The sequence below is a fragment of the Lynx rufus genome, unplaced genomic scaffold, assembly GCF_022079265.1.
Source record: "Lynx rufus isolate CCGP_SWC_20201006 ecotype Redwood Valley unplaced genomic scaffold, mLynRuf1.p SCAF_15, whole genome shotgun sequence".
Classification (NCBI taxonomy): Eukaryota; Metazoa; Chordata; class Mammalia; order Carnivora; family Felidae; genus Lynx; species Lynx rufus.
In genome coordinates, this window is record NW_025814829.1 from 27,057,180 (window position 1) to 27,080,941 (window position 23,762).

At 36.5% G+C, this 23,762-nt stretch overlaps 1 protein-coding gene across 2 annotated transcripts in view; it reads left to right on the forward strand.

The window, feature by feature from the left end:
• Positions 1-23,762, forward strand: part of DENND1B (DENN domain containing 1B) — a 259,204-nt gene that overhangs the window by 140,161 nt on the left and 95,281 nt on the right. For both annotated transcript variants that reach the window (XM_047076725.1, XM_047076726.1), the window contains 2 exons: positions 14,427-14,527; positions 21,641-21,686. In XM_047076725.1, the coding sequence (XP_046932681.1) occupies positions 14,427-14,527; positions 21,641-21,686 (147 nt within the window). The remainder of the gene's footprint in view (positions 1-14,426; positions 14,528-21,640; positions 21,687-23,762) is intronic.

Below are 23,762 nucleotides of genomic sequence, written 5' to 3' on the forward strand. Positions count from 1 at the left end.
ATTTTTCTGTGTTTAAGTTTTATGAATTGGGACATAAACAATTTAGTCTTTAATCTATTGGTATATACATTATCAACTATACACAGAAGTGTTCCTGGTAATCCTGAACAAGAACATTGATTTTATACATGCTGTAGGCAGGCCCTAGATGTTTAAGCCCCAAGAGAATCTCGAGTAGACTAGCAGAACATCATACCAAAGTCTCATGTATTCAAAGCAAAGGAATAAATCATGATATTACAAGAGTATATCAGTTGACTTATTGCTGTTTTGTGACCAGAGGTAGAGAATATTGCTGTTTAAAGTCATGTCATTGGTTCTCAAATCAGTCAGGCATGAAGTCTTGTCATATGCCTCTATAATTGTACCTCACCAGACTTTCTTTAACTAGTCAGCTGGGGCTGTGTATTTTGTCTCAAACACCCGGCTGGCCGGCGTCTGACAGGAGCTTTCTCATCATCCTGTCAGTAATATGTTAACTAGAGTGTATCTTTGTGGCCTGTAGAAGCAGGTGGAAGAAATGCTTCTCTTTAAAGCAGATGTCTAAATGTTAGCTACTATTTTGACCAATATTTAGCTGGTAAATATCACCCTCTTAAAGGCTATAAGCACATTAGTTACAGAGATTGGATTGTATAATGCATATTCTTTCTGGAATATTGAGAGCAAGCAATATGCTGTGAGTATTGGAATTGTGTTAATAAACTGTAATATCTTCCTTTGTTCTATCTAGTTGCCCCCAGGCATTTAAGCATATGCTTTTCTCTCTTTCTCTCATTAATTCCATCAAGGGCATATGCAAAAATAAATCTTGTGGTCTCTGGAAAATCAACTATTAAAATAGATTTTAAAACTGTAGATTTTATAGGGTCAGACTGAAGGGGAATCCGGGGGATTTTAACCTCTCCATCTAGAGTTTACATATTGATTTGTCTCTTAATGGTTCCACCTGTATCAGCATTTAATCTGAAATCTGAAGTTCAGGGAATCTTTCTGGAGATTAAGAATTGGACAGTTGATGGGAGAACAAAGATCATCCAGGTCTAGTTCCTAGTTAAGACTGTTGAAGTGTATTTTTTCACCCGCTGTGTTTTTAAAGCTGCAGCAGAATGGTGCTTTGTTATCAAGACCTTTCAGGGAGAGATATTCTAGGAACAATTTTTAGATTTTTAATTCTTCCCAAAGCCCTTAGCAACCAATTATGTCAGCTGAAACTGTAGGTTAAGAATACTACTTACCAATGTATTGTTTGATGTGTATACTACTCCTCTGAACATCGTATTTTCACTCAGTGCTAAGTAAATGTGACCTGAGTATGGAAATAGGACCATTGTGGTAGCCCTGTAACACTCTGTTGGAAGATATGTGTGGAGGTCAGTCAGAGGAAACTTCTAAGACAGGAAAACTGGAGGTATTTGTATTGTGCAACTCTTGTGGCGATAGTTCTGTTCTTCACGGAAACGCGCACATATTTCTGTTTTCTGGTTTAGTCCATTTGTTCCCTTTAAAAGTAAACAATTGACTTTTTTTTTTTAATTTTTTTTTCAATGTTTTTATTTATTTTTGGGACAGAGAGAGACAGAGCATGAACGGGGGAGGTGCAGAGAGAGAGGGAGACACAGAATCGGAAACAGGCTCCAGGCTCCGAGCCATCAGTCCCGAGCCTGACGCGGGGCTCGAACTCACGGACCGCGAGATCGTGACCTGGCTGAAGTCGGACGCTTAACTGACTGCGCCACCCAGGCGCCCCAACAATTGACTTTTAATGTAAAAATCAATTGTTTTAAATAACAGTTGTGTCACTAGCTAAGGGGCATATTGTCAGTCGCTCGGTTCTGTGAGTTTTGTTCCTACCACTACTCCCATCTCCCCACAAGCAACCTCAGAAGATTTCAGTTTACTGTAGTATTTTCAATCTGGAATGACTGAATTTTGTGCTGTTCATGATTCTCAATCTTAAATATAAGAAAAATTATATATGTATTGTTCGTTTCCTTAGTAAAACTACTATCGAGATCAATTGGTTTATTTTTAAATGTACCTTTTATATTTATATAAATATAAGTGTAACTCACTGTGGCTACCTCACTCAGCATTTCCTGGATGGACTGCATCCCATAATCGTCTTATCCTGCTAAGGGGCTGAGGGAGGAGATCCGCCCCCCTGTCTCATCTTCCTCCCCCACCTAAGTTCTGTAGATCCTTCCTCCTCAATCCTTTCTTCTGGGACCCCTGTGCTCCATTCCAACTGCCCATTGTCTTAATTCAGGCAGTTGTCATTTCCCACAAACATTGTTTTCAGATGTCTATACTGCATGTTAGCATTATCTGCATTTACATAAAATGATGGTGATGATTAGAGGAGTAGTTCTAGCCAGGAATTACATAGTGCACACTGTGAACTGCTTGCTCTTTAACTTCATCGTCACTTCCTAAAAACTCGAGGCAGGGACCTTCCTCCGTCCAGGCACTACAGTAACTACCAGTCACTACCTACCTCTTAGGGCAGTGCTGATACATAGTAGGTTTCTAGCAATAATTTTTTGAGTCAGTGCTTGAAACTGCACTTTTTTGGGTCTTCTTCAGATGTGTTTTGAATGCTTCTGTCTTCATCCCTCTGAATGTTTTCCAAAATCTGGCTTGCTCTTCAGAGGCAGAGTTTCTGTCAGTAACCGCCATTATATTCTTTCAATCTGAACTACCGTAGTACTTACCATACACTTTCTCTCAAGTTAGAATTACTAGTGAGTTTGTGGAAGTCTTGTATTAGATATTTATCTCTTTGCAGGTTAGAACCATGGTGTGTGTGTGTATGTGTGTGCGTGTATTTAAAACTAATTTTTTAAATTGTGGATATCAGAGAAAAGTTTTTAAAATAAATTTTTTATTAATTGTATTATGAAGTAGGGAGTGTCCATTTGATACTGAAAATGCCAGAGTAGAAATCTTTTTGACAAGTAAAAATGTGTCTGTTTGATTGTCCCTTTGACACTTGCCTCTTTAAATAATAGTAGTAATAATAATAACAATACAGATTTCACAACTTCTGAAGTTTATAAGTTTATAAAGAATTTAAAGCTAAGACAAGGGACTGGAGTAACAAGGGATGGGCTAGCAAGCAGTGAAGAGAATGCCAAAGAATATAGGCATAGCATATATAAAGCAGCTACTAACCTTAGAATTAGGACTGAAATAGAATACCCAAGGAAGGAGCCCCACCTGGGTCTGAGATCTAGATCCTGTTGAAGAGGCCAGAGCTGTGGCTCATTAGATGGCTTATTAGAAGTTGTTGTGGTGCGACACTGGCAGAATTTGTTGGAAACCTGCCCTTGGGATGACAGACATCATCCTTTCAAACTTGCTAGAAAAAGCCACCTTAGGAGTGCTGAGGAATCTCTTCGCAGAGAGATACCTCACTGGCAACACACTACTGTGAGCCCACCTGAGGGGAAGCTATTTATCAGGGTTGTCTCACTGGAGACACTCGCCCGAAATAGCATTGGAGTGGAGGGTGTTGCCAAGAGAAGCTGCTGGCTGCTCAGTACTGCTGACAGTTGTACCCTGCAGTAACCATATGCAGAAGCTTCCTGCATTATAGCAGCTAAGATCTGGAAAGGCTGCAAGCATTGCAGGAGCCAGAGGCACTACTGCTACAGAACTGCGTACAGTGGGGAGTGCTGGGAGAAACCTCTGGCCACTATCATTTATAGGGGTCAGGTGCTACAGGAGCTGCCTATTACATGGGGGCCTGGTAGCCACCTGAGCTACAGGACCTGGGCCCTGAGGAAGCCAGGCCCTTGACAAGCCGTAAGCTCTGCGGTAGCCTCCTGAATGAGTATCCTGGAACCAGGAAACAAAACCCTTTCTTCCTGAAATGTCTCTTCAGTGACCTTTCCTGACAAAGATTAATATCATGCCAGCAGTTAAAAGGAATAAATGCCAAGGGGCACAGATCCATTTTCATACATCAGACAGTAAGGAGGTAAATTAGGCAGTAAATTGATAACAGGTACAGTCCACCCCTTTAGATACTCATCTTCCATTTACACCCTTCTGTACACATTTGTCCTTCCTACGCAACAACAGATCAAATCTATATATCTTCCTTTAAGATACAGCTATCCTTTTCACCAATGTAGACATTTCCCTAAATCAGGAAAAGCACAGTCCTAAGAGCCATTGTAATTATTCAGTTGCGATCACATTTAAATTTCTGTTAATCACCAGCAACCTATATGTAAAATAAAAATGAGAAGTAGAAGAAAAAAATGGTAAGCAGATAAAAATGAACACGTGCATGTGAAAGGCAAATAAAAAACACGTGAAGTGACTATATCCCTTATTTGTGTAACTGATCATGAGACAGTATCGATATTTATGGCCTCCTTATTTCAGTACCCATTCTGTATTTCCCTCACCCTTAGCCAGAACCTCAGATGGTTGGGTTCTTTAGCTGGTGTACTGATATGAACTTTCACTCCCAAAAGGTCTGAATCCACAACTGTTCTGCTTTTTTTAAATGTTTATTTAAAATAATTTTTTTAACATTTGTTTATTTTTGAGAGACAGAGAGAGGCAGAGCATGAGCAGGGGAGGGGGAGAGAGAGAGAGAGATAGAATCTGAAGCAGGCTCCAGGCTCTGAGCTGTTTGTTAGCACAGAGCCCAACACGGGGCTTGAACTCACGAATTGCAAAACCATGACCTGAGCTGTAGTCAGACGCTCAACTGACTGAGCCACCCAGGCACCCCAATGTTTATTTACTTTTGAGGGAGAAAGCATGAGTGGGGGAGGGGCAGACAGAGGGGGACAGAGGATCCAAGGTGCACTCTGCGCTGACAGCAGCAAGCCTGATGTGGGACTCAAACTCATGAACCAAACTGTGAGATCATGACCTGACCTGAAGCCAGACGCTCAACTGACTGAGCCACCCAGGGGTCCCCCTGCATTTTGTTTTTTGTGATTGCTGTAGTTTTCCATTAACCTTTATTATTAGGCATAGAAATACTAAGAGGTACTCCAGAGAATCTCCTGGTTCCACACATGGTCTTTTTTGCCTCTTTTGTGCAGAAACAAGTCAATTTCCCTTTGGTTATTGAAATCAATCACTCCAGCTGGTAGGTTAACCCCGATTTTTAGCCTGTTGGTTCCGTGATATGAGGGATCCCAAATGGTGAGGTGGCAATCTCATCTTCCAATGCACAGGGAAGCCTTTATCTATTGGGAGGTAAGATCTCCAGACCAGAAGAGCTCTTTATAAACTGCTAGGACCAGAGCTAGAACTTACACACATGGGTTATTAAGCGTAATAATGAGACAGTCATTCTCACTTCCACCCTTTGATTCCTACTCCCATGTATTCTGGCTATTGGGGAAACAGCACCATAAAATGCTTTCTGATTTAAAGCATATCCTGCATCGTGTCAAATAGAATCCTACCCTTTCAGGATATCATTTCCCAACTGGCATCATGACTGAGTCTTCAGGAAGCTGTTCTACTATTCAATTAGGCCAGTTGGTTCTAGGTTATAAGTATGGGTAAGACTGGTTAACTTAATAGGCATGCGCCCATAGCTTTACTTTGCTATTAAATGAATACCTTGATGAGTATTCATCAGTGCTGTGCAGAATGCCATGCTGATGGACATGTTATTCTATGCATCTAATGATTTTGGTTACTGGCGGAGACATTATAGTCAGAGAAGACCTTATCCAGATTATTTATTCCAATGAAGATGGACTTCTGCCTCTTCCATGATGGAAGAGTTTCAATGTAATTAACCTGCCACCAGGTTACTAGCTGATTGCCATGGGGAGATATCTCCCAGAAGCATTCTGCTACAAAACCTTCTGAAGAAGCTACCAGGTATTACTGGTGGGCATTACTGACTACAGTGTACTGCCAGGGCCAAGCCCTGGAGAAGCACAGGCCATGTAGGATCCTGCCTGAGAGCACACTGGAACAGGAAGCAAAAATACTTTCCTCCTACAGTGTATCTCCAGTGCCCTGTACTGACAAAGTTCTACTTCATCTTCTACTGACTTTAGGCTATCTGGAAAAGAAGAAGTCATCAAGGGCACAGATCCATTACCACGCAGGTAAAAAAGAGTGGATTTGGAGTTAATGGGTAATATTTTAAAGGCACAGCTTCCATGAATCAGATATTTTTTGTGATTTCCTACAATGATAAAAATAGTGTTATGAAAAGAGTAAATAATAGTTAACGATCTGAGAAGAAAAGAAAGACCTTTATTTTGAAGGAAATATTTAACATTGGTAAAGTTTTCCAAAGATCAATTAAAACAGTATCGATTTATTCATTTGTACATTGATGCATATTTTTATTTGCCAGGTGTTACATATTGGAAATTTTATAGTTATTAATTAGAATCATAAATGTAAATAAATACAAATTAAAAAATAAATCCTATGGTGTCAAGTGAACCAAGGCCAGCCAACGTGATAAGAATTCTAATATGCAAAATGTAAAAGGGAGAGTAGTATGTTAAAGAGTGGACTTCAGTATGACACTGGTTCTTGAAAGGAATTAATGTCTTTTTGTGTAGGAAATATTTACTTGTTAGTGTGTGTGTGTGTGTGTGTGTGTGTGTGTGTGTGGAGAGAGAGAGAGAGAGAGAGAGAAATGTCATGCTATATAATGTAGTTGGAGAGATAAACAGTAGCCAGATTGTGAAGAAACATGTTTGCTAAATTAAGGGGCTTAGATTTTATCCCACAGATTGTAGGGAGGCAGATGAGGTATATAATATGATCAGTTTTATTTGGGGGAAGAGGACACTGGTGGCATTATAGAAGAAAAAAAATGGGGTAGAGAAATTCCTACTAACAGGAGTCTAGTTTTAAAAAAGCAAGGAATGACTAGCTCCTGAACTAGAACAGTGACCATAGAGGAAGATGAAATTGAGTTCATCTCATGAGTTTTAGGAACACTGTTAAGAAGGGGCTCCTGGGTGGCTCAGGTCATGATCTCGCAGTTCATGGGTTCAAGCCCCATGTCGGGCTCTGTGCTGACAGCTCAGAGCCTGGAGCCTGCTTCAGATTCTGTGTCTCCTCTCTTCCTACCCCTCCCCTGCTCGCACTCTCTCTCTCTCCCTCTCAAAAATAAGTAAACATTAAAAAATTTAAAAAAAAAGAAACACTTTTAAGGAAACTTTTGTTACATATAGAGGCCTGTTTGAAAGTAGGTAAGGAAGAGGAAATATAGAATGACCCACAAAGGACAAATCTCTTTACCAGGTATTTATTTATTTACTTGCTATATAATGGCCATGGGCTTAATGTCATTTAGTTACCAGTACATTGTAACTTAATAAGTGTGTGTGTGCCTATAAATATTCACATGTCTGTAGATGTTTATACATTAGTTCATGTATAGATACATATATTTGCATATATTTGATTTGCATGCTAAATATACATATATGTGTGTTAAGTATATATGGGAATATTATATACATTTTTAATATTAGAATATACAATATATGTATAATTATTCATTCTCATTTAGTTGTATATGATTTACAAGTTAAGAGTTATTAATATCTGACTTACAAAGATTTAGAACTTTGTGATTGCTTTGCAATGGCAATTTTCTCTTTAATAATTGTTGATGGCTTGCAACCAGTTTTATTTTGTTCCTGGTAACATATCTTGAATTATGATTTTCAAAGATGTCTAACAGTTAAAAAAATAGCATCAACCAATTGGATTTATTTATTGGTTATTTAAAACATTATCCCCGGATACAGTTGCTGTGCAGTTATATTAGTGACATCTTCTAAATTAGAGATTTGTACTTTAGCCCTGACTACTTAAACAAAAAATTAGATTACTTTATATAAGCCATTTAACTTTTATCCTGAAGTTTCTTGTCTAAAAGCTGAGAGAATTGAACAAGAACAATCTCTAAGATTCTTTCCAACTGCTAAATGCAGTGATTCTTTAATTGTACTGTTTATTTCCTAAATAATTGCCTAAATTATGTAGTTTTATATAATTCACATGAATATCTTAACCCATAGTCCTTTAGAATCCAGTGTCTACAAGTTTTTGAGGAGAGAAGATAGATATGTTTGAGCCATGTTGTGGTATTAGACTTAAATTTTGGTGGGAAGGTAGATGGGCCTTCTCCAGGAAAAGCAAAACTGCTGTTGAATTGACTCTGAGAGTGAGAAGTAGAAAGCAGGAAATTTGGGAATAGGAGAAGATCATGTAGGGAAGGCAATTTGTTTGAAGCCACTGATATTAATGTTTATGTGACAGTTACAGAGAATCAGAGTTGAGGAGAGGTTAGTATGACAGTAATGGTGATTTACACAGGGTAACTAGAAGGCAGACTCCTTAAAGGCAGGAATATTTTTGTCTCTTTTGTTCATTACTATAACCCCAGTGCCAATAATAATGCCTGGCACATGTTTGGTGTCCCACTTAGTAGTTGTGTGATCTTGAGCAATTGGTTTAACTTTGCTTCAGTTTCCATATCTGTAAAATCATTAAAAGAATGCATACATAAAAGAACCAAGGAAGCAAGAAAAATTTAGAATTGTTTGGCTAGGAAAAGCTAATAAACCAGTGATCATTGATGAGATGATTAGAACTTTCCAAAGGACTTGGGTGTGATGGAAAGAAGTTCGTCTAGATTGATTTTCTTAGTAATTAAGTAGCAGAATTTGCCATCCTAATAGGATGAAGAAAGAGAATGAAATATAAAGTAATATTTTAGTATAAAAAAGCATTAAAAGTGTATACTCTTTTTTTATTATAAAAATTGCTATTTTTCCAAATGTTTTCTTAAAGCTATCACTTGATCTGAATTTTAGAATTTTGCTTAAGTAAGAATATTTTATAGTTGGGATAACTTCATAGTTTTCAGATACCTGCTGCTACTCTTTTTGGTCTAAACTCTTAAATGGGAATGTAAATTAAACGTGTTTAAACAGATGGTTTCTTTATGCTTTCCACTGTTTTGTTTTTTTTCATTCCGTGAGGAATTTATCACGTTCCCATCTGCAGCAATTTATTCTGTATACCTATAGTTATTTATAGTGCATAAATTTCTGAATTAAATATTGATTCAGTTAAAAATCAAATGAAGTCTCTAATCTATATTTCTTGGTTTTTGTGCATAAATACATTCTTAGGGGATATAAATCTGCCCCTCAATAATTCATATAGAACTTCAGCTGAAGTGAATAGGACTTATCCATAAGGATGAGGCACAATCTAAGAGATGTGTGAGTGGTGTTGTGTCCATATGAGATCTTTATTTACAAAGTGTGTTGAATTAAAATTATGCTGTTTTCATTGTGGTCACACACTAGATGACTTGTTTACCTGTGGTCTCCTTGCAAATCTGATAATGTGGCTTTCTCCTTAAAATATGTGTCTATTTAATTCTTAACACATTGCTTAGTTTTAAAAGGGAAAGAACTTTAGTTTGGCTTCCAACTAAATGTTCTTGCAGATGCAAAATGAGATGATAACTGGTAGAATTTTTATCAATTGTCTTTTTAACATCTGAGAGAATCTGTTGCATTGGTTTCTTGCTGAAGTTGCCCACTGTGATGCCTGAGGAAAGTTTTGTAAATTGGGTCTCTGTCACAGACCCCAAGTTTTTCTTATAAAGGTTAGCTGTTCTTGATTGTTTAGTGCAGAGACTCATTCTCCACTGTGTAATTAAGATAGAATATTTTCAACCAGTAGATGTTATTCAAAACCCCATAATGTTGGGAATCCTAAATGCTTGTATGTCAAAAGGTAGTTGAAAATAATGGCTGTTGCCCTCAGGAGCCTACTTGGGTTGGTATCGTGGCTTTTATACATTCTAGGTATGTGATCTTGGGCAGTTGGCATAACTTTGCTGCAGTGTCCTGACCAGTAAAATGGGGATAATGACGACAGAACCTATTTCATAAGGTTGTTTTGAGGATTAAATCTGAGTACGTCAAGTACTCAGAACAGTGTGTGGCACATGGTAAGCATTATGTTAACACCTGCTATTATTATTATCAATGACAGTATCTACATTAGACCTGGTAGCCTGGGGCTGCAAGTTCCAAGTGCCTTTATTCTCTAAGTGCACTATTATCCACTTTTATTGTCAAGTTTCTCCCCTTGATTTTATAGGCCTTATCAGTTCTTTTCTGTTCATATGGTTTCCATGTATGCTTATTTTATAATTGTAGTGTATGGGAGATACGTGTTCCTAATGATTTTATTGTGCATTAGTCAGTACTGTGGGACTGTATCCAGTCAATGTATTGAGTATGCTTTGTGAAATATGTGCATTTAAATATTCATATGCCACTTAACAAAGATTATAAGGATTTAAAAAAAATTTTTTTAATGTTTTTATTTATTTTTGAGACAGGGAGAGACAGAGCATGAGCAGGGGAGGGGCAGAGAGAGAGGGAGACACAGAATCCAAAGCAGGCTCCAGGCTCTGAGCTGTCAGCACAGAGCCCGACGTGGAGCTCGAACTCACAGACCGTGAGATTATGACCTGAGCGAAGTTGGACGCTTAACCGACTGAGCCACCCAGGAGCCCCAAGGGTTTTTTTCTTAAATCTTTATTTGGCAAATTTGTTTTTCTTTGAAAGTTATAGCCTAATATATATTATTCCTTATCTATTATTTCTTTAGTTTCTAGAGCATAATGGCTGGGATATGTTCTCACTCAAACAACTGAAACTTCTTTTCCCACCCTCTTTGCTTTCATGAAGAACAACTAGGGTATTAAAGAAACAGCTGACAGAATATTAGAAAAGCAGTGTCAAGTTCTAGTTCTATCACGAAGCAGATGTAGATAGGGTCTTAGGTAATTCTAGTCCAAGGAACTATGATTGTCATTTTCCTGTGTGCTTAAAGAATCAATATATTTATGATAATTAATAACTTACAAGTCAAAAGATTCTTTTTAGTTGGCTTATAAATTGATCTCATTTCTTTATAGTACTTTATTCTGCAAACCAGATTTCTGAAATACATAGTTTATTTTCCTTAATTTGCATGGGTGTCAGAATGTTCTAGGTAAATAACTGGTTGCGACAGTTCACCCTCTCTTCAGAGGTATGATCCCAGAAGGCCGTCCAGTTTTGACCCTGCTTGCCTCTCTGACCTCGCCTCCTGCCCTTCTCCCACTTAGTTCAATCTAATCATGTGGACCTCCCTACTCCTCTGCGAAGATGCCTAGTCTGTTCCCACCTCAGGACTTTTGAATGCATTGTTTCATCTGCCTGGAATGTGCTTCTCCCCTGAGCTGTAACAGTTGGCTCCCTTGTATCAGTCAGGTCTCAGTTCAGATGTCACCACATGAGAGTATATTCCTAACCCTCCTGTCTAAAACAGCCCCTCTGTCACTCTCAACCCTCTTACCCTGCTGTAGGTTTCCTCATAGAACTTACCTCTGACATAATATATACTTCGTTTTATTGTTTGCTTTCCCTACTAATATGTTAAGTTCCATATTCAGTACTGTTCAGTACTGTGTCCCTACGGCTTGGTAGAGATTTATGATAGCACATAGCAGGCACTCAAAAAGTTTTTTGAATTAAGCAAGTAACTTATTATGGTATTTCCAATTGCTCAGTTACTTCATGTACTTCAAAGGTTGTAGAGATGATCTTTGGATGTATTTTGAAGGTGGGTCTGATGTATAGTCTGGTTGTATTAACCACCTATATGGAACAAAATTGTTAATTATTACAAAGAATATGTCATGTTAGAATTGATCTGATCTAAGAATAAATACATCTCTCAGAGATAATGCTTACAGATCACCTAGCATATACTTCTTATTTTAAAGATTAGGAAACAACTCTGCTTACAATTGCAGATATGCCAGATGTTACACAAACTTCTTAGTGGCAGAACCCTAATTTTGTCTATGATATACTTCATTCTTATTGTTTTGTACAGCTTACATATATATATAATCTGTGTTTCATTTCCTAGTAAATTTATTTCTTCTTCGTTGTGTTTTTTCACCTACTACTTTATTATCTCTTCCACAAAGTATGTGTTGCAATAGTGTTTTCTCACGTAGCTATTACATGCTGCTAGGGGAGTATGGGGGGTCTTTGGCATGCCTCTGCCTCCTTTGGAAATCTCCACTTGGATATCTCACAGTTAACAGAATCAATATTTGCAAAAACAAATGCCTTATAGTTCCACCTGAACCTAACACTTTTGCTGTATTACTTGAAATAATTCATCCTAGTTGCTTAGGATAGAAACCGTGGTTATGGAGAGGTAGTATTTTTACCTCTCCCTGTCACCTATCCCCTATATCCAAAAAGTTGCCAAACCCTGTAGAACTTCCTTCTTTCCTGGAGGACCTTGGTTAGGAGAGATGACCCTTTGCCACATGCTGGCCATTGCAGGTGTTTGGCAACTCTGCTGTCACATAAAGGAATCACCCTCTATGAGGCCAAATTCATCAGATGATATTATAGTGCCTGACTAACGAATAGTTCATAACTTCATTTAAGATGAGCATTAAGGACATAGGGAAAGTGTCTGGATAGCATTGAATAGAGTGCTTTGGACTCTGGGTGTACTCAGTAAAATAAGTTACCCTTAGTCCTCATTTTGAGAATGTACTTTTCTTCTTGTTACACTGTTATTTTCTTAACAATAAAAGAGGAACGTTTTCCTTTTAACTTTTAAATGAGCTGTTTTAAAAGTCATCTGTGTACAAATGGAGAAATTGAGTAAAGTAGCCACCTTTCAAAGCCTTTGGCCCATTGGGTTACACCGAAGGGATGGAAAGAGTTGGTACAGCCTTAAAGATGCCTAATTTACAAGGAGGGAGTACCTGAGAGAATTTGACTAAGTTACATCAACCCCATTTCATCTCCCTCTATGAGGGTTCAAATAAGACAAACCCATGGTCTGTCATTGTTAAGTGAAAGTATTTGAATGCCTCCTAGTGGCATATTCTGTGTTCTAATTAAGGAATTTTTAAAAATAATAGGTATTGAAGGAATACTGTAGATAAAGTATTAAAACTTGTAGGTGCAAAGTACTAATACAATCCTTTAATGATAGCATAGTAAATAAAAACAAAAAAAATTGTTTGCCATATAAAATTAATTAAAAATCTAACTGGAAAAATACATATGATGAAGAGGAATATATTTTAATCAAAATTTTTATGTTTTTGGTTCAGATTAGATTTCTTTATTTTTTTTTTTAAGTGGGACAATTTTGCACTTAAATATAGACACATGTCTCTATTAAGATTGAATTGTTTTAATACATTTATCCTTCTAAATTAATTTGATTACTGCGTATAAATTTTAATTTATTTGTATAATAAAACAGGAATAATGGTTAGAGAAAGTCTTTGGTTCATTTTCAGACGGTAGTATTTTTAAATTCCGATTTTCAAGTTGAACCAAATGATTTAATTAGTAAGCTTGAAATGCTGACTTGAGCAAAACTTTAAAATGAAGAATGCTGACTTAATTATTGCTTTAAACATTAAAAAAGGATCAGCACTTACAGAAATGTAATTTAAAATGGAAAACAAAAAGTCCCATAGAAAGAATTCTGATGAGGGTCAGTAGGAGGGAGGGAAGATAAAGTGATATCCTTTTGTTAGGCATTTAAAAATATTTAATTAACTGCTTGCCCAAACAAAACAATTAGAATGGCAATTACCTTTAAAATAGCATCGATGTATTTGCAGCTGTTGTGATATAAGGCTAGGAAACAAAATGTTAATCTGAAATGAACAGTTTAAATATGGAATTATGATATACTTGGCTTCCTGTAGCACAGCTGTCAAGCTCGGGCAGCTCGCTGGTCAATAGTGACATTCTGTGTGTCAGTGAACAGCGTCTCTTGATACCGTAACCCGCAGTTCACACATTACTGAAGCTCCAACTGTCGAGCATTCAGGTCCCCTGGTATTAGCGCAGCTTCCAGACTCTCCTGACTGGCTCATGTTTCATTCTTTGGCAATTTGCCCTAATGATATCCCTCAGGAGCTTTCAGCCTCCCTTCCTTTCCATATTTAATCGTGGTATATTAATCTGAGCGAGGCGCGAAGAGTGCTGCACACGTTGTAATTTCCTACAATTTCTCCTAAGCTGCTCACCCAGTTTTTCAGTCTTACTTTTATTTACGTTCTAAGCTTTGACCCCAAATGCTATCTTTTCAGGTAGTTATCACTGTCTCCGTAAGATGCCCAGGAAGCTGCTTTTGCTGAAAGTATTCTTCAGAGGGGCTTTGGCAACATCAGATCGGTTTTTGTTCTGGCAGATTTGGTACAGACAATGCGATTTAGGTCACTAAATAAATTGTTTTATGTTTGTCATTCATCTTGGATGACTTGAGCATGTCTTTTTGTTTGGAGGATCGGCGTCTACTTACCGTTGTTATTATCCTTTTGCAAATTTTAGTTAACTGCCTGTCTCCATGGATCAGTTGCCCTGCTATACCCAATGTACTGGCAGCACATATACATCCCAGTGCTTCCGCCGCACCTGCTGGACTACTGCTGGTAAGATGACTTTTGCCAGACTCCTTTAAATCCAGGCTGTATGATTAGAAAAAAAATCCGTTTATTTGTAGATTAGCGAAGGTTGGTGTATGTATAGACCAACGAAATCCCTGAAACTTGGCCTCGAGATTAGTAACCAAATTAAAAGCTGCTTTTATGAGGGCAGAGTAGTTCTGTTCAAAGCTGGCCAAAAAAAAAAAAAAAAAATGTGTGTTTGGCAAACATAAAGTTCTTTAGATTTTGTGAGTTACTTCTGCAGTCGTGTAGACAATTGCATAAAAAGAAGCGAATACAGCCTTAGTTGTGGTTAAGAAAACCGTACAGAACTTATAGTATCAGTCCAAGAACTCCATATCCCAGGTGTCAGAATTTGTCTGCAGAGCCTGTCAGAAACCACATTGCCTCTGTTGGGGCACACTTTCATTACCTTTACCTCAGGACACACTTTGCTTCACCCCTCTTCCCTCAGTAGCACACTGAATACCAAATACCAGCAAAGGGGTTGCCTCTAATTCAGGGATTCCCTGAGTTTCTGGTTTAAATCAAAGTCTCGGCCCTAAGCCACCATGGAAAAAAGCAATGTTGAAAAGTGTTGGGACTAATTTTGAAATGCTTCCTGGCATTAGAAATAACTCCCGATGATCTCACCCAATGTGAATTCAGCAACACCCCTGGAACTCTTCTGTTCTCTTCCTCTGGAAGAGTGTGTATATTCTCAGGCTGGACAAGGGTTAGACTCTGAAACGGCAGCCTTGGGATCTTCTTCTGGACTGTAGGATAAAATGTTCTCTTCGTGCATAATCATCTTCTGCAGGCATAGCTTACTTCTAAAGAATTCAGTTTTGTTTCCTCTAAACCATGCATGTGCACATACACACATAGAGAGAAGGAAATAATTTTGACTATAATAAATTTGTTTATATTATTAAAAACAAAGCTCTTTCAGAAGCAAAGTATTTAACTTTTTTGTTTCATGGAAAGCAGTTCACCTAAAGTATTTAAGGATTAGAGAGAGCCATTTAAATTCATACCTAGAGGTTTTCTGTTCCAATTTATGACTAGCTCTCTTCAGATCAAGTGATTGTAATGATACCACATATATTTGGCCCCATATTGATGATACTAACATATTGTGTGTTTCCACAGCATGGTAATAGTATTGATAATGCTTTGAAGTAAGTTCCCAATGATCTACCGCTGCCATTCAGTCCTTTGAGTACTGGAAAGGAGAAAGTTTGGCGGGAGATTGTAGCTTAATTAAATTGTGGAGTGTCACACACACAAGTCTGAGAGTTAAGCTAGATCTATAAATAGGTTTTTAGGTATTCATTTTAGAGTGTTTTTCTGTGATCAACATAACTAGTATATATTAGCAGCCTTGAAGGCAGAAATGGCACTTGATTCACATTGACAATGCCATAGGTCTTGGCACATGGTGTTCAGTAATTGAAATTTATTCGTTTCATATAATTTTTACAAAAGTATTGGAAAACATAGTGATTTTTATTTATTATTATTGTTATTGTTATTATTATTTTAAAGTTTATTTATCTTGAGGGAAAGTGAGAGAACACGCGTGTGTACCCGTGAGCAGGGGGAAGGGCAGAGAGAGAGAGGGAGGCAGTGAATCCCAAGGAGACTCAGTGCTGTCAGCACACAGCCCACGTGGGGCTCTATCTCTTGAACTGTGAGATCGTGACCTGAGCCAAAACCAAGAGTTGGACACTTAGCCAACTGAGCCACCCAAATGCCCCAATACATGATTTTTAAAAATACATGTCAAGTTAGTGGTTCAAGAACTAGCATTTCTAACGATGAAGCTTAGAATTATATTTTATCATATATAATGTTAAGCTATTTGCATTTTTCTATTAAAGTGTTCTGACCTCTGGGGTGCCTGATGGCTCAGTTGGTTGAGTGTCTGACTTTGGCTCAGGTCATGATCTCATGGTTTCTGTGTTTGTGCCCCATGTTGGGCTGTGTACTGACAGCTCAGAGCCTGGAGCCTGCTTTGGATTCTGTGTTTCCCTCTTTCTCTGCCCCTTCCCTGCTCGCACTCTGTCTCTCTCTCTCTCAAAAACAAAAATTTTTTAAAAATTTAAAAAAATGTTCTGACCTCTTAGGAGGTAACTTGCCTTTAAGTTCAGTTGTCTGTAATGACTATACATTTAAGACTTTCTAAAATACTGCTATTTAGAAGCTATTCTGTGGTGTAGTTAGTTCTGTGCTATTCTTCCCAGAGATGTCTTCCCGATACTTTCTAACCCTGCATGAAGGTCTTCTGCTGCTTCCACTATGATGAAGGAAGCTTGGTCCCTGGAATTTTCTTACTAGTTTCTAACCTTGAAATAGCCTTTAGGATAAGTTCTAACAGCCTCCATGCCAGACAGTTCCCTGTTCCAGAGAGTACAGCAGTTATTGATAATCAAGGAGTTATCTGAAACTTCCTAAGCGTTAAGGTCACAATGATAGGCTCAGCTTCTATCATAGAAACTGAGTGTTGTGATTTCTTTTTCTTCTCTTCTCTTTTCTTTTGTCTTTTCTTCTTTCTTTCTTTCTTTCTTTCTTTCTTTCTTTCAAATAGCTGCCTAAGACTCTAGCTCTCTTCTGTCAAAAAATTTTATGGACTAAACTATTTCTTGGGGAATATGGTTTTCTTCCCCCTGCATCTTTGCAAATGATCTAGAATCATGCTGATTTGTATGCAAAAAGGGAGAAAAATATTAGAGCTTATCCCTCCAATCTCATGGTTTCTGAATAAAGACATTTTTATATTTCACTTCAAAAATAGCACCAGGAAAATTTGATGGAATAGATGTATATTTGCCACTTCTTTAAGGTGATTGGAACTTTCTGAATCCTGAGATAACCCTTTCTCCTGGAAGTCTTTTTGTTTTCCCACCTGGTATCTCTGGTGTTGACAGACTGTGGAGAGCCATAATGCCATCTTGTGACCATGCAGGTTTATAGCATGTTGGTCTACTGATGGAGCCTTGCTAACCTGTTTGTTCATTCCTTCATTTATCCATCCATTTGTACATCAAATATATAGAGAACACCTGTTTGCCTAGCAGTACGTATAGTAAGGTAATGAGTAAAACTTCATTTCTGCCCTTGCAGTATCCACACGTAGGAAAAACTTCACCCATATGTGCATGGAGCACATACACACAAGCACATGCACACACAAGAGGAACACAGAGTAATACTGTAGTACTGTAAGGCTTACATCAGAGGCATGTAAAAGAAACATGATTGGGGGCACCTGAGTAACTCAGTTGGTTAAGCATCCGACTCTTGATTTCAGCTCAGGTCATGATCTCACAATTTGTGGGTTTGAGCCTCGCATTGGGCTCTGTGCTGGTAGTGCAGAGCCTACTTGGGATTTTCTCTCTCTTCCTCTCTCTCTGCTCCTCCCCCGCTTGCACACACTCTCTCTTTCTCTCAAAGTAAATAAATAAAATGAAAAAAGAAACATAGATGAGGAGACACCTAGGAAGAAATGGCCCACACTGCTTGGTAGGGTAGGGAAGGAGACTGGGAGGAAATGACACCATCTACGTTTTTTCTGTTAATCTGTCAGTATAAGGGGAAAATGGGAGTTTCTATTGAACAGGTATAAGATTTCACTTATACAAGATGGTTAAGTTGTAGAGATCTGCTGCACAACATTGTGCTTAGAGTTAACAATACTGTATTACAGAATTAAAAATTTCTTAAGGATGCAGATCTCATGGTACGTATTCTTACTATGTGAGATAGAGACAGAACTTTAATGTGGCAAGTTCATGATGTTGCCACACACTCTTAACCGTTCTGAGTCCTTAAACACCTAGGAGGTAGTATGACCCTAGTATCAGTAAAATTATAATCATTCATTATTTGTTCAAGAGTGGCTGAGTCACCTTTTTATTTTGGGAACCTATCTGACTCTTCTTTCCGTGAAAGAGGATTGTTTCTTAAAAAATAAATGGAAAATCGTGGTGTTTGGACTACCTAAGTTAATAGGCGGCTATTACAGTCTACCCATGGGTGGTCTCTGTAAGAAAACCAAAAAAGAAACAAAAAACGGTTAGAGGGTGATTACTTTTGACTAAAGATTAATTGCTACCCAACAGAAGAAGCATTCCTAATAGAGCCTTCTGTATGCTATCTTTGCAAAATGACTTCGTTGACAGAAAGATGTAGGACAGTTTTGCATGTGGATGATAAAACATCAGTGTCGCCAAGGATCTCTTCCTGAGTTATTAACACCCAAATCTAATTAGGAGATTTCAGCTAAGGGTTGCAGAATTACTTTTCATGAGATTTGGCTGATTAAATCTTAGGATGCACACAATCCAGTTTTCGTGAGAAAGAAACTATTCAGTAGAATGTGTATTTTATAAAACATAAAATCTGTCTATAAAATATGTTCTATAAAATCTATATGCAAAACATCATAATCATTTTAATAAATTATGCTCTAGATTAATAATTTTTACAGTTTTGACATCTCTATGTTTTTTATTTTGTTAGGTGTTAGTGAGATAAAAACACTTAGAGGTACCCAGTAATCTCACAGAAAAAGCTAGAAGTTACTTTATTACTAAGTTCTACATAGGAACCCTTTATTGAATTTTTATTCCAGCTTAATAATTGCAAACATTTATTTTTCATATTTTAAGAAATAACTAACTTTCAAGAAATTTAAAAAATGTTACCTTAGATGTATTTCATAGGACTTCAATAGGTTAGCTGCTACTTTGGGCTCTGATTTTTTTTGTGTGTGTATTTATTTATTTATTTTTAACATTTATTTATTTTTGAGACAGAGAGAGACAGAGCATGAACAGGGGAGGGGCAGAGAGAGAGGGAGACACAGAATCTGAAGCAGGCTCCAGGCTCTGAACAGTCAGCACAGTGGGCTCTGATTTTTTGAAATCTGATCCACTCAAGTGTTCCTCTAACAACTAAAATGGAAATAATAATTGTTAATTTTAGGAGGCTTACATATTTTTTGATTAACACTCATTATATTATTATTATTTTTCCCCCCAAGAGAGAGCATGTGCTCATGTGTGTGCATAGGAGGGAGGGGCAGAGGGAGTAAAGAGAGAGAATCCCAAGCAGGCTCCAAGCCCAACATGGAGCCCGACTCGTCCTTGGTCTCAGGACCGTGAGATCATGACTTGAGCTGAAATCAAGAGTCAGATGCTTAACTGACTGAGCCACCCAGGTGCCCCAACACTCATTATATTAAAATGTACTTAGAAATTTGAGATACCACAGACTTACTATGTTGTAAATTTTGTGGGTAGGATAACCTAACCTGGGGTAAATTGGAAGTTTGCACAGTAACTTGAATAATTTCCTACTATTTTGGATGTGGGGACAGCTTGACATATTTAAGATCTTGGGATTTGCCTATCCTGTTTTGTGAAAATGTTCTGAACCCAGTGTGGGAGCCCAGAACAGTTAGTGACATATATTTTATGTCTTCTGTGGAGTCCCAGAAGGGATTCCAGAGATGAGAACTTGAGCTAGGGAAGTAATCAGCCTTCCTTTATTTAAGCAAAAGTGGAACAGTCCACATTTTTCCTCCTGTTTCCTTTTGAAGGCAGAAAATCTGTTAGGTCTTAAGGATATCAAGGCCTGTAAATAGTTCTTAACTTTCAGTCAAATGATCCAAAATATCAGATCAATTCCAGATGGTCTGTTATATTTAATATATATATATGAAGGAAGAAAGCTACAAAAGAAAATTAGAATCTAGTACAATAAGAAGTAATGAACAGGATAATGAGGAGTCAAATAAAAACTTTAACCATCCTTATTTTTTTGTGAGTTCTGGATATATGTTAGTGGTTAGCCAGCTTCAAATAAATCTGGAGCTGTTTGAGGTTCGTTTGAAAAACTGGGTCTGTCGAGGTGCCTGTTAGCTTTATCTATTACTGGTCCTCAGTAGCAAAATGGATACACAGGAGTTTGGACTGATAGTGAAAGTGATGTTTGGAAAATTATGAAAATTCTTTTAAAAAGGTTGTTTTCATTAACATAGAAAATGTTTGCCTTAAATATAACGCAAAGATGTCTATAAAAAGAAATGTCAAAGATTGTTTTAGCTATTTATTTGCATATCTTCTATCACCTTTGTAGACATCTGTCCATTCTCACGTTTTCTTGTTAAATAATATTTTGATTTTGAAATGTCAAGTTGGATAATTCCCTTCGTGTATTTCATGAGAAATGTTTTTGAAGTTACTAAGTAAGCCCGATTTTATGTCACAAAGATTATTTAATGTCTGTATGCTCTGCTGGAGTATAAGATCTGCAAAGGAATCTATTCTATTTATATCACTTATTATTGTACCTAGCTAGACCCTAGCCCAGGTCCTACTGCCTGGTATGGTCCAGATTTTATCTGTAGAATTAATTAATTCAGTATCATGCTTAAACATATTTGAATATTTTTTAATTCATTAAAATTACTTTATTAATAAAAGCAAAAGTGAGATAAATAGGAATGTACGACATTTAAATGAAAGACAAGGTACATGAGCAGAAAGATAGTATGGAAAGAGAATGATAACAGTAGAGGAAGAACTTCTAGTTTCCAACAGTGCCTGGCACATAGTAGGTCTTAATAAATATTTGGTAACTGATTCAAAAAATTTTGGTGGTGTAGTAGGTATGAAGCAATGATGATTTTTAAAGAGAATCGTAGAAATAAGAATCTAATTGAATATAAAAGGTATATAAAAGAAATGTGAAAAAATTTGCTAATTATTTAGGATATGTATTATATGAAATACATGGAAGATTTAACTCAGGACTATGACTTAGGCTCTAATAGTCTTCCTAACTAAAAAAGCTTTTTTAGGTGTTACTACTCTTTATTTAATTGTAAATGCTTTTGTGAGTTTTATGCCAAGCAACCTTAATTTGAATATATTAATGACCTCTCAGATTAAATTTGACTTTTATATATTGAATAATTTTAATTATCTGTAGTGGGCTCTATTAGAACTGCACATTTAATTAATTTAATTTTTTAAACCTTCTGAATTACTTATATTGTTTCTGTGTTAATGAACTTCATGAATATATATACATTATATATTTCCAATTTAGTGCTCCGATGCCATACCTGATTGGAATACACTCCAGCCTCATAGAGGTAAGTATCTTTCAGACATGAGATACATGTGTGATAAATTAATGAATATAAATAATAGTTAAAACAGTTGTATTTTGAAAGAGAATCAATTGAATAGTACAAAGTAATGATAAGTTTCATATTTAGGGTATACTTACATGATCATTTTCAGAAATACTGTATTGGAATAATTTCATTTTAGTTAGTATACTGAATGACCATTTTCAATGGCATGAAACCCATGAAAATATGGTAAATTTGGTCAAGATCATATGGTAAATTTTAAGTACTAAAAACTTAGTCCTTGATGAACCACTTTCTATATGGCACTTGGGATCTTTTATATGTTTCTTTTTCACACCTTATTTTGAAGGTCAGAATTTATGTAGTTATGATTCATAAAGGGAAAATGTTTTTATTTTTCAAACTCCATTTTGATACATTTTGTCAGTGTGCTTTTTCAAATGTGGTTGGAATACACTAATCATGAAGTTTTAAATTAAAATATAGATTTAAATATTTTTTAGTTTTCAGTCCTGTTGGGGATTTAGAATGCAGTAAGTTTTTTGCAATGTTATCACTTCATTCCAAAATGACTTTTGTGACTTATCATCACTACAGTGAAAAATGTTGAACTGTAAACACCTTGAACTTGGAATCAGTGAGATTTCAAGGGAAGACGTCTTAGAAAATTAGAAAAAAATAAACAAAAGATTTGGATCTGAACAAAAGACTTGGGTCAATTGCATGGCATTATTATGCTATCTGATTTTCAGTTTTATATATATATATATTGTGTGTGTGTGTGTGTGTGCGTATTGTACTTTAAGCCAGTTTCTAATCAACAATCTAAATAAGTTAGATTTGGTTTTCTTATTAGTTGTTGTCACTGTATACACCATCAATCCTCACTCTGCTGATCAAGGAAGATCCACCACTTATATAGGAGTGGTGAGGATCATGTCTGGAGAAATCATGTTCAGATGGTAGTCATGAATTATAGAATTCTGCATGTACTCTGGTTCTGGTCACTTTCTCCTTTTGCAAAATGCAAGGGAAACATTTTTATTTGTTTAATCATTAATGATATTGGATATATTTTAATGAACTTCTTTAGTAGACTTGTTTTAAGTTTGAAGTCTAAGTTGAATAACATTATGAGCCTTTATGTTTGTTAATTTTTAGACAACTTGTTTTACATGCCAAGGTACTTTCAGTGAAAGGTCACATTGTGTATGAATAAGTATTTAATCTGTTATCTGATTGTAGAATATATAACTGGTATTTTCTTCATCAGTATTTTGACTGTAAAAAATCTAACCGCAGTTGGTTGGTATGGTTTCAAAGAAGTCATCATATCTGATTTTGATATTAATGCACATGTCTCTTCTATTTAATGTATCTAATAGAATACATAATTTTTATAGTATGTTTACTTGTACAGATGAAAACTATTTAAAGTTGTTTATTGTACCTGGTGATGTTCTGTATTTTTTTTACATAATGGTTCTATACCAACTTTTAAAACTAATGATTCAGCTTTTCCAAAATATTATAGAAATGGGTACATGTTTTAAAAATTCAGTCATATTTAATTGCATATTTATTAGACACGTATAGAGAAAATCATTATTTTTTTAAAGGAGCAAATTTAAGAATTTTTTACTTCTTACAGTATTGTCCTGGAGAAACAGTCCATTCTAATTTTAAATTGAGTCAGCACTAAATGAGAAGGTTTACAGCCATGATTAGATTGGCTAACATCTCTGTACCTTTTATACTCTGGACTTACTGAACTGTCTTTTTAGTCAATTGTATTTAGTTTATTGGGTTTAATAGTCAATGAGAAGGGGTAATAGGAACTTCAAGAATGTCTTTAAACCAGTTGGGTACCATTTAGTAACTTTCTCCTTAATCTATTACAAGATACACATCCTGCCATTCCATTCTTATTATGTCATTATCAGGCAGATATTTTTAAGCAAAATTTGATCTTTCTTATTTTATATTAATGGCATTATAGTTCAAATGTGGATATATCTATTTACAAATTTTATGTGAGACTGAACTGAGTAATTTTTTATATTTTGTTTGGTT